At 38.5% G+C, this 14,981-nt stretch overlaps 1 protein-coding gene across 1 annotated transcript in view; it reads left to right on the forward strand.

Annotated features, from left to right (window-relative positions):
* The window catches only part of Fmn2 (formin 2), a 339,622-nt gene that overhangs the window by 230,005 nt on the left and 94,636 nt on the right, over window positions 1-14,981 (forward strand). The window contains exon 14 of the mRNA XM_052201126.1: window positions 4,308-4,400. Coding sequence (XP_052057086.1) covers window positions 4,308-4,400 — 93 coding nt within the window. The remainder of the gene's footprint in view (window positions 1-4,307; window positions 4,401-14,981) is intronic.

Raw genomic sequence — 14,981 nt, forward strand, 5'->3', positions numbered from 1 at the left:
CCAATATCAGTCCTTTAACATCACACAAAACCTCTTTGGCTCAGCAAAATCTTTAAATTAAACAAAAGTTAACATGATTGGAATGGCTCAGTCATGCCAACAGCCTCCTGACAAGTCCATTTTAATATTTGGATTTGACCATAATTAAGTTTTCCAAGAACTCTATCTTTGTTCTGATTTTAATAATGTTTCTAAATGACCCTTCGAGTTTATTATATTGCACATTTTGTGTTTTTTTTAAAAAATTGCATAGTCACATACCAATTTTCAAAATGATAAGTACTAGCCAGAATGATATGTTGTGAAATAGGCATACTACAGCTAAGGGTAGATCGGGAGCCAACATTTTTAAAAAACATCCCAATGCCTTATGTGTTAACTACATTAAACTTACTCTTATCTGCGCTGAGTGCCAGAATATGTATGAGAACTGTACATACAAGCAGAATTTTAAATTCTAAACCATGATGTTATTTGCTGGCAGATCCTTCCTTCTTGATAAACTATATATAAATAATAGAATGCATTTTATCTCACAATGAAGAACTTTGAAAGCTAGACTATGGGCTTTGGGATCCTTTGTAGTAGTGTTCCGTCTATCACCGGAGAATGTCCAGATTAAAGAAATTCATAATCCTGGGAAAAGTTGACAGCACTGTATTTTGTGTGAAGCTCTGTTCCTTCTATACCTCAAGCACTACGTGGATGAGTGAGACTCTTCTGGTCTTAGAGAAGTATAATCAGAGACAAAGAAACACGAATAAATAGATGTGAGGCACAATTGTCATTAGTTGCCATCTTTTTTAGGTTGCCTGACAGACAGGTTAGCATTTAGCTCTTCCAGTTCAACTTTTAGTTCGGCCTCAGATTATTTAAAGGAACAGCTGAAGATTTCCAGAGCTAGAAGTCAGCTTAGACTTGAACATTCATCTATTTCATCTCAATTCTTTTTTAAAATGCTGTGTCATGAATGTGACCGTGCTCTAACGAGAAGGGAAATGTGAAGCCGAGGGAAAGGTTGATTTTCTTCCTTTCAAGTGACAATTGTGCCCTGAACTGGATATGTTTGGGTAGATCCAAAAATCAACAACTTGTCATAAGGTCCAAGACTATGTCAGGGAGATATATAATTTGGAGTAATTTGAGTAAGTATGACATTTTATAGATGAACAAGAAGTTCACTATGACCAGCAGATAGGTAATGATATTCATTCGACATTTATATGTAACAGGGACAGAGCACAGTAAGTAAATGGAGAATAGTAGGTGGAAGTAGAAAATAAACCTTCCCTTGGAGATCAGAATTCCGCTGGCCATTAAAGACCTGAGGTGCAACACTGACCTTTCTTTTTTAATTGGACAAGTTTTCTCTGAACACTATTCAAAAGCAACCTCCAGGCCTATTCCACTGAGGGTTCACTCTGGGAAGATACATATCTCTCTGTAAATCCTGAAGGATAGAGCAACTTGGTAAGAGCAGCGCGGTCCAGGCAGAGATATGTGTAGACTTCACCAGCAATTCCGAGACACTGGGCAAACATTTTCCATGTGCTTTCTAGATCTCCAACTGTGCTTAATGATAGATTAAGCATCACAAGAAGATATAATTTTGTTTATCTTATACTAAGAACATGTTTCATAAGAATAAGTTTAGATTACCCATAAAATCAAATGAAAAAATTAAATATAAAAAAATAACTAGATAAATTATTATAATACTATTTTTCTACTCTTGTGTGTGTATGTATATAACATGTATATGTGCATGTTTACATCTGTGAATGTGGGTATACATTCTTGGCATACTCATAGAGGTCAGAGAATACCATGGATTTTGGCTCCCTGCCTTGCTGGAAGCAGGGCCACTCTTTTGTACACTGCTATGTAAGCCAGGCTTGCTGGGGCCTGCGGCTTGTGGATTAACTGTCTCTGGTTCCCATTTCACGATAGGAATACCAGGTTCACAGGTAATTGCTATCATACTGCACTTTATTTGGGTCCTGACTCAGGTCATCATACATGTATGGCAAGGTCTTGACTCCCTGAGCCATTTTCCTCACCCACAATTTTCATTTTCTTATTTGTTGAATGTTCTATTCTTTAAAATTTTGCTGAGGAAAAACCTTAGAAGTCTTGCTACAGTCAGGATCTGGCTGTGCTTTCCCGACAGTGAACTCTTCCCCAGAGACAACGGACCTGTTAGATGAATTTCTATCCAATTCTACTATCAGTATACTATTGTGACATTTTTAAATCTCTGGGTATTATAGATGTCACTGAATGAAACCACAGTTATCATATTTTCTAATGATATTTTGTTTTGTTCTTAGGACAGGGCCTTATGTATGTAGCTGGCCTTGGGGTTGTTACATAGCTGAGGATGACCCCTGACATCCCGTATCTACCTCTCAAATGGAACTACAGACTACCAAGCCTGGCCTACTTTCTTAGGGGGTAGACATGGGGAGGGAGTAATGATTGTGACTCATTGTCTCTCAGACAAGGAACGAGCCAGGAATTTTTCTTCTATGTTTCCCTCAACAACTAGACACTAGTCTGATAGGCTTTTGCTCTTCTCATGAATATGGAAGACACTGTTAAAGACTCAGTGATTTTGGATAAACATATCTGTATGAACAGAAGTATTCTCATCCTATTCATAGCTACACAATGAGAACCTAAACCCTGGGGCCAGGAAGTTAGTCAAGCAAGGTTTGAGATGATGAGAAGAGATTGTTTTAACAGTTCAAAGCTGCTCAACAGCTTTTTAATACCTCCTCCTTTGACCAGACGAAATAATTGACTGATATGAGGGGCACTAATAAATTGGACCTCATTTTTCTATTAGCAACACCATACATTGCCTTCCTATTTAGGATCTACTTTGACATTCTTTTAGAAAATTCTTGAAAATGTGATATCATCAAGTGTATGCTTAGCACCATCTGCAGATAGTTTAAAAAAGACACGAAGCTGAATCCAGTGGCATTAACCTATTAGCTCAGCTACTCTGGAAACTAAAGGATCTTAAGTTTAAGGCCTGCATGAGGAACAGACATGAATAACTTCCTGTGGCCTCCTCTCAAAATAACTAATCAAAAGATGGCCAGTGCTATTGTTTGGCTGGTATAGCTTGTATAAGATGCTGGGTTCAATCCTCAGTACAACAGAATGAATAAAGAAACAAAAAATGTTTCTGGCTTCCTGGAGCTCTCATCAGTGATGCAGATGACTGCAGTTTCTCTCCTTATCTGACCCTTTCCTTTCACCAAGTAGGTTGACAATGAAACACTGACATATCATATATATCACACACACACAAAGAGAGAGAGAGACAGAGTCAGACAGACAGACAGAGAATGAGAGAAAGACCAGTGACTTCACTTAAAAGAAACATGATTTTATAAAAATAACCTACGTTTAGGAGTTTAAAACTGCCAGTTCTTCAGAGGCTATTACAAATCTGACTAGCTTTTATATTTAAGAATGCAGTTTTCAGTTTTAGATCCCCTTCTTACTAAGTTACATTACTCCTTTTCATAGGCAAGTCTTCAGAAATTCTCTTAGAGATGCTTCTTAACTCCAGAAAGATCTGTACTTAGAAATTTATGATGCTGCAAAATGGAAAGGGGACTTCATTAATGAGTCTGCTCTCTGTCTTCCTGTGGCCAGCCATATTTAACCTTAATTTCCTCTGCTGACCTAGGTGGTACTATTATCTTCTCTCTTGCCTCATTTTAAAGATTTGATTAAAATAGCAGTAAAAATTACCTGAAGTGCTCTAGAAATGCTGGTTGCACTGCTGAAGTCACTATCACCCCTGTGTTTGATATTTTTCAGAAGTTTTGACTATAATTAGAAATGAACATGTGTTAGACGTGGGTTCATAGTTATGATGGTAGGAATGCTTAGCTATTGCTCTACTGTGTGCCGGGCACTACTGTAACATCACACAGCTCCTAAGAGGTTTGACCCCAGAACTGTACTCTGGATATAGAGTCTAGTGTCCTCATCAGAAACTGAGGTCCTGATATCTAGGTCACTTTTCCCACAGATCAGTTTTAGAAGTGGTAGAACTAGGTATATACATTCTTGGGAATATATTTTTGTGGGTCATTGAAAGGGTACACACACACACACACACACACACACATACACGAATGTGATTCTAATATGGATACACAACACATGTCAATGAAAGTGCTTGAAGTATTTTTCAACATTGGCTCTTATGTTTTCTAAAAACTAGTAGAGTGCTCCCTTGACAATGTGGTGATTTAAAAATTATCTTGTTCTCCTCATTTCAGCCTGTGAGGTGGAAGCAGGTAAAGTGTACCAGGTGTCCTCTGAAGAGCACATGCAGCCTTTCAAGGAGAACATGGAGCAATTCATCAGTCAAGGTAAAACTGCAGAGAGGTCTCTCCCCTCCTTAGGCAGATATGTAGCCGCCATCTGTTTCAATGTGAATTTAAACAAGATTATTTTGGCATTACTGAAAAAAACAACAAACCCCCAAATATCCAAACAAACAAGACGTGGGTTAATCACATCACAAGCATGAAAGGCTAACAATTTGCTAACTGTGCTATTTTGTGGCTAGTCTTCATTGTTATCGGATGGTGTTTTGTGGACAACACACCGATGCAGGGTCCAGCATGGCTGAGTAAGGGGCGGTGTGACACAGTTCCTGCTCCTGGAGCATTGCCAGGCCTTTGATCCCTGCACGTGGGCTGATGGTTGCTGTTACCCTGAAGCTGATCTGCTGTCTCTTCTGTTTTATTTTCAATCTCTATTGTTTTCTGGGGAGTATGCTTCCCCCATTACTCATAGGTAATAACTCCATAATTAATGAAACAGATGCAGCTCTTGGGAATGCGAGACAGAGGTGGTCATGAGGCTGTGGAGGAAAAGGAACAGGCCTCCTGATTGGCCCTAAGAGCCATGGGAAAGGATCTCTTTAACATAACCACAGGCACCATAAAAGCCTCCAGTCCTTTGTAGAAACTGTTTCATAATAAGACTTAGTCTTGAGTTTGGAATTATGAGGAGATACATGTACCCTCTGGCCCAATGACTAGTTAGCCAGGGTGAACTTGGGTACACCAAGAATAGTAAGTTAAAGTGGTCTCAAGAAAAGAAATCTATAGAGAACAAGCAAATAATTGACTGAGTTATCTTATAGGAGGAAGGCTTGTATATGATCCAGAAACAAATAATATTAGAAGGAGTGTAATGAATCCATGGAATTGCTAGGATAAACAAGGATTGGAGAATTAACAGATGATGTATAAGCATATTAAAGGTTAACACTTCCTTTCCCTAGTTACTTGCAGGATTGGAGATGACAATGCCCAGAGAGATATCAGAGAGCGCTAGCTGCTTTACTTACCTAAGTTTTAAACCTTTGTAAGAAATTATTTTAACCTTAGTAGTCTACCAACTTTCTATTCTTACATGAAAATAGTTTTTAAAGACTACTGTCTGCTGTACCAGGCAACTGCAGATCTGTGCTCGGGTACCCAGGAAGAACAAGTTGTGTAGAAACTATAAAGCACTGTGCTTTTGTTTTGTGTTTAGTTTCTGTTTTAAGGAAGCAGGATTTGGAACTAATGATCTGGGATTCATAAAATTTATGTAAATTTAAGGATTTCTAAAAAAAATGATTAACAATGGTCACAGCCTTGATGATGTAGCTTTAGTCAATAAAAGGCTGGGGTCAGGCTCTCTGGTCAGGAGAAGGCAGAAGAGTGAGAAGGGAGAAGCAAGAAAGGGGAAGGAAGAATGATGAGAAACCTCGGGCCAAGAGGAAGCACTTTGCCTGGCAACTTGCATCCACTGTGGACTCTGACTCCAAGTCCTCAATGCTGCTCCCTTTTCTGCCTTTCTCAGGGCCCTCCTCATGCTGAGGCTGGACCTCAGCATGCTATTCCTTTAAACAGTTTGTATTATAAAGGCCCAGGTCTCTGGGATTTCATTTTTAAAACTGGGTATTTTGGGATGTGCTTTTTTCTTTTTAATTGATTTTTGTTGCTGTTGTTTTTTTGTTTTTGTTTTTTTTTCTTTTTACAGTGATACAGAGTGAACTGGGTCCCTTGCATGTATGGTGTATAAATGCTCTACAACGGGGCTAAGTCTCCAGCTCATTCCCTTACATTTCAGCTCTGCTTAGGACCTCAGTACAATGTGGTAGTTATTTGCTTTGTCAAAACATTGTACCCAAAGATTAAAGTCCATCGGTGTCTTTTAAATCTTCAGGACACCATCTGCTATTTTTGCGGGATGAATTAATACCTCTAGATATTTAATACATTTATTTCATACAGCATAAATAGTATATCACTGATGAATGCTACATTCTGAAGACATAAATGTAGGTGGAAAAATTCAGAAGATACCCAAAGACTGGGTTTTTCTTTTTGTTTTGTTTTCTTTCTTTTTCTTTTTTCCTCTTACTGTTTGAAGTCATTGAAACTTACAATTATATCAAAGCATTTACTACTCAAAACATTTCAGAACTGGAATGTAACGTCCCTTCTGAAGATCAGATTTATATCATGCCATGCTCTGGGAAAGATTTTGTTCTTTGAGGAATTCTCCTAGGGGCAAGCGTGGCGTGAGACTGAGGCCAAATAGCACTCAGAAGACTGGGTCTGTCCTCTCTGGAGTCGATCATGGCTTTCATAGCTTGTTCAAGTGTCACTGGCAATGACTTACAGAGAATGAGCCATAGCTCCATTGAATCAACATGAGCAAACTTCCTTTCAAAGGAAAAATACCACTTTAAAGATCATCATGTAGACTGAAAGAGAACACTGTTGGAATTTCTGAATCAAAGCAATTATCGCTCTCAGATTCAACTCTATATGAATAAAGGTAGAAATCCCATTTATTTCTAAAGTGTTCTTCTTCCAAAATAATAGTCTTGTGATTAGGTCTCAGAGAACTCTCAGGTCTCATTCTGCTAGTGATGAAAAAGCTGAGTCCTGGTTTTTTTCCACCTGGATTTTAATCTTAATCCATTTTAAGATTAAGAACATGTCATTTAAAAGGATGATATGACCTAATGATGACACAGCTGAAGGTGTCCAGTCATCCTCTGTGGCTTATTAAGTTGTAGGAGTTTTTAGTTTGAGGACTTGTTTAAGACAAAGGGAAGGCCTTTTGACAATGTGGGGAAAAGCATACATTGTACGTGATTTATTATACATAGTATATATATGTTATGAATTAAACCTCCCTGCTTGGTTATTTATACTGTTATCATATTAAATATGATTTATTATATAATATTGTTCCTTTGTATTTAGTCTAAAACTAAGGTTGTGCTTCATGTGGTTTTTTTTTCCACTTAAAAAAAGCAGGAATTGAAAAACAAATTCAAACTACTGGAAATTTAGGAATTATGTTTTCAAAGCACAGAAGAATACCATAGTAGTTTTCTTTGCTAATCATCTATAATTTGAGATATAGGTGGAGGTCTACATTTTTTTTAGTAATTTAGTAATTTATACATAGGGAAGACAGAATTTCCCAGTCTTGATAAATGGATAAATATGCTTTTATATTTTAATGACAGTTTAAGACCTAATTTCAATGTATTCATTATGAAGTTATTAGAAGTTGTACACTTCTGGGTTAAGTAAAAGTAGTTTTATAGTGATAATAAAATGCTCAGACTTTGACAGGCATCACCTTTGTCATTAGGTTGAACATGATGGGCCTCTGTGTGTGTGTGTGTGTGTGTGTGTATGTGTGTGTGTGTATGTGCATGTGTGTACTTATATATATATATATATATATATATATATATATATATATATATATATATATATATATATGATGTATATGTATATGTGTGTATGTTTGTGTGTGTACAAACTAAATATGGTTAGGTACAAACTAAACATGATTGAGGCTCTGAGCTCAATCCCTAGCACCACAAAAATTGAGTGTGCTGAAACATTCTGTTGGCTCTTATTACAGTAATGAAGGTGGAAGGTGCTAACCTCAGTGAATCTTACATTTCACATTGTCAGAAAGACAAACACTAACAACACAGACAGCAATGGCAATGCTTTGAGAAAGCTTGCATTGATCAAATGTATCAAAAATGCGAAAAATAAATGACCATCTTTATACATTCAGGCTCTTGGGCCTGTGTTTAGTGATACATGGTGAGAATGATGAATGTCAAAATACATTTCTCTTAAGATGATTTTTTATAAGGTAGGATGTGTGATTAGTTATCAAAGCAAAAGTCTAAAGTCAAACTTATAACTATAGAAAGGTCTACCTTCATAGCATATGTCAAATACTTGCTTATAACTAGACTTTTATCAATAATAATATAGCTTTGTCATTTCAAGCCTTGCCAAGATTAACCACAGGAGAAAATCCATATTTTATGTATCCAGAGTCTGTTTAAATGTGCCTAATTCTCTAATGCAAAAATCTCTTGAGCAGTTCAGAAGACAAACCGTGTCTAATGCTGGCCAAACGTTTTATTGCATTAGCTCTGCAGTCTCACAGAAACATCTCTTATCCTCATAATCCAGCTATTGTGTGGTCTGTGGATCACATTCTAGCAATCTTTGTGGATTTCATCTCATCCCAGAACCCACTTATTCATCCAATTTTTCCCTCCCTGCCTTCTGACTTCCACTCAAGCCAGGATTTCATGGTCTCCATTTCAACATCTCTGTCTTGGAAATGTCTCTCCGTCTACCTTAAAATAGGCAGCTGGAAAGACTGCTGTCTGTTTGCTTTGAGGCACCCGCTGTTTGTCAAGGTGCTAGCTCCCCTCTGACCAGGAACCCTGAATGTAGATTCACTCTAATGGTGTTCTGTATCTGCCCAGCTTTGGATCCATTACAGTACTTACTGTCTGCTATGGTGTTATTTATTTATTCCTCAATAGTACATGTGCCACTGAGAGAGTAGCTTAGCCTAGCTGACTTCTCCCTATGCTTCCAGAATATGGCCCCAGCCCTGTCACATGTCTTGATTACCAGACCAGAGACCAACAGTCTCCCTCAAGCCCACTTCTTGGGCCCTTGTCTGTTCTTTCTAGAGCAGTGAATGGGAATATGAGATTTTCCTTACAAGGTATCTAATGGCCCCTTAAATTCATACCCAGCAACCACTGGTCCTAGTTTCTACAGATTAATGTTGTAAGGTTTCCTTTGCAAAATTAGGTTTCTAGACTTCTGAGACTGTTGATCTCACCTCCTCCTTAGCCTGCACACTCTTCCTTTCTAGAACTTTAATGATAAGCCACAGTTATTTGCCATTGATGAAACAACACTGTACAAAGGGTTTTTTTCCACACTTAACCAGAGCTGCACTCTCAGACCCTTTGAACTCATATCTTCTGCTTTTCTTCCACTACAGTCAAAGGGCAACCTGCTCCTATCCCAGGTAGATCCTTTCCTGCAAGCTGAGATCAGACAGTTGTCTATGGATCTAGGAATCTATCACCTTACAGAAGAGAATATTCTGAGAAGGGCCTCAAAGATACACTTTTGTAGACAATAACTCTTTTTAATGATGATGACATTTTATTATTAGAGGAGTGGTGGGTGGATATGAGAGAACTGAAGACAGAAGGGGAAGACACAGACAAATGGGAAATGGAAGGAGTGGGGCTCAGAGCAAATCAGGAGTTGCATCATATGGAAGGGAACAATGAAATATAAGGCTGAGAATGTTCCAGAGATCCGACTTTGTGAATCCATGTATCCCTCACTAAATAACTTATATAATATCCTGGTATTGTATTCTATGGTATCATCATAGCAATGTGGAAAGAGCTTAAATGGAGGCTGACTGGTCCTTGGAGGAGGAGGAGGAAGTTCCTTGTAAGACTGGCATGGCACATGATCAGAAAAAGGAGTTTCTGAGTGCTGATGAAGTGATGCTTAGGGGTCAGAATAGACTTGTCTGGTTGTCACAGGAAGAGAAGCACGTGCACGTAGATGATAGCCAGGTGCGAAGGCTGCTTATCTGGGTGACTGAGTATCACAGACCGATGACATATGGAAGACAAAGGTACTGTGAAAGCTTCTTGTCCAAAGTGTTCAAGACCCGAAAGGATCCAGTTTTTCCATTTTTTAAGAGTTTTTAATATTGATGTTGCCTTTTCCAGTTTCCTATTTCAAAAGTTTGAACTGTGAAATAATCCAAAAATTTTGACTTTTTTTTGAGCAATGGTATCCGTTTTTGGAGTGTTTGAGCTTTTATATCTTTGCGAAAGAGTTCTTCAGTGAGTATAGGAAAAAAACGGGAGTGGGATGTCAACTTCAATAAGTAAACAACAGTGCATGCCCAGTGGGCAGGTGAATATGGGTGGACTAGCCTAAGTTCTACAAATGAAAATTTAGATAAATTAGGGAAGAAGATTATTAAGTGAATGTGATCGCCCTGGACAAGAATGGCATAGGCATGAATAGTATTCTGAGAGGAAGTATTGTGTAGAGAATGGGCAGAGGAAGGGAAACACCTAGAGGTATTAGTCTTCAGATAGGAAAGAAATATAAGAAATTGAACCTGAGTTCCATTATAAGGGAAGCCTGAGTTTGAAAGAATTTCAGGATGTAAACAATGATTTTTTTCCCCATGTGCAATTATATTTATGACATCTAGGACTGTAAATATGAACTTCTACCAAGGCCAGTGGATGCACCATATTTTTCAGATTCATATGAGCAGAAACCAAATTTGTCAGCTTTAGCATTTAAAACAAATGAGGAAGCAGAATGGGATTGCTTTCAACAATTTAAACGAGTATTGTAGGGGCAGCTGTAATAATGCATGTTAATTGTTCGACTCGATCCTTTACTCAAAGTTAGGATAATTTAGGTTACTTGAATTTTATCTCACATATCATGGCTTTATTTTGTGCACATGTGATTAGAATACTTAATTCTTAATACCTAGATCATTGAAGCTTTCTTTGGTGATTTTTTGGGGGGAGGGGTTATAGCATAAAACTGTAAGACAGTAGAATTTGCTGGCCAATCCTATGGCTTCTCATTATTTTCTCAAAACCAAACACATTCCTCATCTTCCTCATCCTCTTCCTCATCGTTTTTCTTGTCCTTGTTATCGTCATCTTCCGCATTCTCCTCCTCCTTCACATCACCTCGTCCTTCTTGATTGCTGAATCGAAGCTGTGGCTTGGGCAAACCGTACCAAAAGCATAAAAAATGTGTACCATTGCCCAGCTGTGGTGGACCTAGTATGTATTAGTTTCCCTGCATGTATTTGTGAGTGTGTGTGTGTGTGTGTGTGTGTATAATCTGCTCTGTGTTTCACCCCTGGGAATCAAATTAGAGCCTGCTTTCCTCCTGTTGGTCTTCTCTGCTTTACACTCATATTTTGATTCATGTGTAGCTTAAAATTTAATAAAAAAAGAGTGCAGGGTTCTTAACATGCTACTCAGTCAATTCAGACCTCTACTGTCCTTTCTAGAATTGAAAACAGCAAATGGGATTTTTTTCACAGATCCCATTGCCCATATCTTCTTGTGTTTTTACAGACATTTAACCTAAGCATAGGCTAACCAAAGCATAGCATAACTTTCCCTTTAACCTAAGCATAGCAAATTGAAGCTGAACAATCCTTGTGAGTTGAATCAAGATGAAAACGCATAAATCTGTAATCACATGCTTATAATTAGAAGGGTGTTGAAACCACAAGTCTTAAATATACAATCCCTGGTATTGGTAATACTATACATGAGAATGAAGAGATGCTGAAAGCAAGGTTATTAGCTGTGCCAGAGCCTGGGCAGTCCACCAGCTCCGAGGCGTTTCTATCAGAAATGGTACTGTCAGCCATAGAAGCTGGGCTCTCAGTGGGGAGGAGGGGCAGTGGGTTGCTTTCCTTTCTTTCTTTTTTTCCCTTTAAACATAAAGTGGGAATTCTTTTCAGTAATGAAAAAGAAATGAATGTTTAAAATCTCTTATTGACCATTTGAATGGAAAAAGAAGCATAATGTCTTTTAGTCTATTGGATTTTAATTAATATGATAATAATAGCTAACCATCAGGCCTTAATATTGTTCCTTTTATGCTAAATACTTTGTTTTCATTTCCTTAGCGTAGGCTGAGTAGACGTGATGATATCCATTTCATTACATGAAATTAATGTTCACAGGGCTTCATTATTATTTTGGGTTTTGTTGTTTGGGTTTTTTTTTCAGTGTCTCACTCTATTCTAAGCTTGACTGAAGCTCACTATATAGCCCTAGACACCCTTGAACTTCCAGTAATCTTTCCGCTTCCACCTCCTGACTACTAGGATTACAGAGCTGAGCCACCAAGCCTGATCCAGAAAGCCTGCTGAAGACTGAAATAACCCAATAGCTAGATGGTGGACATGCTGAGGCTGAGCCCTTGTAAAGGAGATGGGAGCTCTTTTGTTTTAATTTAAAAGTTATAATACTAATAAGTGATCCAGAGAGATGGTAGACAAAGCTACTGTAGAATGTTGGGGGTAGAAATGTTATTCTCAGAAATTTACCATTAGCAGTACTAAAAGGAGGGAACACTTTTAATGTGAATGCATGCAGATAGGCAGCCATTTTCCACAATATATTGACACATGATTCTTCCATTTTAGATTTTCAAATGCCTTGCTGATAATTCTTGACACATAAAGAAGCATCAGTTGGAGACAATCCTTATGAAAAGCATAGCTCATGTCCCCACTTCTCTCTGAGGGTTAGATTTCCAACAGCCTCTATCACTTCTCCTGCGACAGTAGATGAGAATGAATCAGCGTCTTGGAGGTCTGAGAGGGACTTGGTTTCATGCAAGGGCCTCTTATAAGTGCCTCCTGCCGCTTTTCACTTGGCTGCTCCTACCAACGCATCCCATCACAGGTCGCTCACATCTCTGCCATGTATTCCAAGCTGGACCTCCAGCATTTAGTACACAATGGAGAACCAGGAAAGACCTGGTTTTCCTAGATGGAAAGATGGCTGCATTTCTAGTGCCATCCCTTCAGTCCTCCGCCCCACCCTTTTTCTTAGTATTGTGTGATTGATGTGCACGCCTAAGTGATTTTCCAAGAGGGTAAGCGTGCCCTGTGCTTTATTTCACAGTAAATAAGTGTTGCAGCTATTGAAATAAGCATGTATCCAGTGTAAAACTGAGGTATAATATGGAATGCAAATCTTTTGTTTTCCTTTATTCACTTATACCAAAATGTACCTACTGTTTCAAATCTTTGCCAATACTTAGTTCTTAACTTCATGGTTTTTTTTGTATTTTTATTTTATTCGATATATTTTTTATTTACATTTCAAATGATTTCCCATTTTCTGGTCCCCCACTCCCTGAAAGTTGCATAAGCCCCCTTCCCTCCCCCTGTTCTCCCACCTGCCCCTTCCCACTTCCCTGTTCTGGTTTTGCCTTATACTGCTACACTGAGTCTTTCCAGAACCAAGGGTCACTCCTCTGTGCTTCTTGAACTTCACTTGATGTGTGGATTATGTTTTGGGTATTCCAGTTTTCCAGGCTAATTTCCACTTATTAGTGAGTGCATTCCATGATTGATCTTTTGAGACTGGGTTACTTCACTTAGTATGATATTCTCCAGCTCCATCCATTTGCCTAAAATTTTCATGAATTCATTGTTTCTAATGGCTGAAAGGACTCCATTGTGTATATATACCACATTTTTTACATCCATTCTTCTGTTGAGGGATACCTGGGTTCTTTCCAGCTTTTATAATAGGGCTGCTATGAACATAGTGGAGCATATATCCTTATTACATTCTGGGGAATCCTCTGGATTCCCAGGAGTGGTATATATATATACCAGGAGTGGTATAGCAGGATCTTTTGGAAGTGACATGCCCAGTTTTCTGAGGAACCACCAGACTGATTTCCAGAATGGTTGTACCAATTTGCAACCCCACCAGCAGTGGAGGAGTGTTCCTCTTTCTCCTCATCCTCGCCAAAACCTGCTGTCTCCTGAGTTTTTAATCTTAGCCATTCTGACTGATGTAAGGTGAAATCTCAGGGTTGGTTTGATTTGCATTTCCCTGATGACTAATGAAATTGAGCTTTTTTTAAGATGTTTCTCCGCCATCCAAAGTTCTTCAGGTGAGAATTCTTTGTTTAATTCTGTACCCCATTTTTAATAGGGTTATTTGGTTTTCAGGGGTCTAACTTCTTGAGTTCTTTGTATATATTGGATATTAGCCCTCTATCTGATGTAGGGTTGGTGAAGATCTTTTCACAATTTGTTTGTTGCTGATTTGTCCTTTTGATGGTGTCCTTTGCTTTACAGAAACTTTGTAATTTTATGAGGTCCCATTTCTCAATTCTTGATCTTAGAGCATACGCTATTGGTGTTCTGTTCAGGAACTTTCCCCCTGTACCGATGTCCTCAAGGGTCTTCCCCAGTTTGTTTTCTATTAGCTTCAGGGTGTCTGGCTTTATGTGGAGGTCCTTGATCCATTTGGAGTTGAGCTTAGTACAAGGAGACAAGGATGGATCAATTCGCATTCTTCTGCATGCTGACCTCCGGTTGAACCAGCACCATTTGTTGAAAAGTATGTCTTTTTTCCATTGGATGTTTAGAGCCCCTTTGTCGAGGATCAAGTGGCCATAGGTGTGTGGGTTCATTTCTGGATCTTCAATCCTGTTCCATTCATCTGCCTGCCTGTCACTGTACCAATACCATACAGTTTTTAACACTATTGCTCTGTAGTATTGCTTGAGGTCAGGGATACTGATTCCCCCAGAATTTCGTTTGTTGTTGAGAATAGTTTTAGCTATCCTGGGTTTTTTATTATTCCAGATGAATTTGAGAATTGGGCTTTCTAACTCTATGAAGAATTTGAGTTGGGATTTTGATGGGTATTGCCTTGAATATGTATATTGCTTTTGGCAAAATGGCCATTTTAACTATATTAATCCTGCCAATCCATGAGCATGGGAGGTTTTTCCATTTTTTGAGGTCTTCTTCCA

This window comes from Apodemus sylvaticus, chromosome 12 (genome assembly GCF_947179515.1).
Source record: "Apodemus sylvaticus chromosome 12, mApoSyl1.1, whole genome shotgun sequence".
In the NCBI taxonomy this organism is placed as follows: Eukaryota; Metazoa; Chordata; class Mammalia; order Rodentia; family Muridae; genus Apodemus; species Apodemus sylvaticus.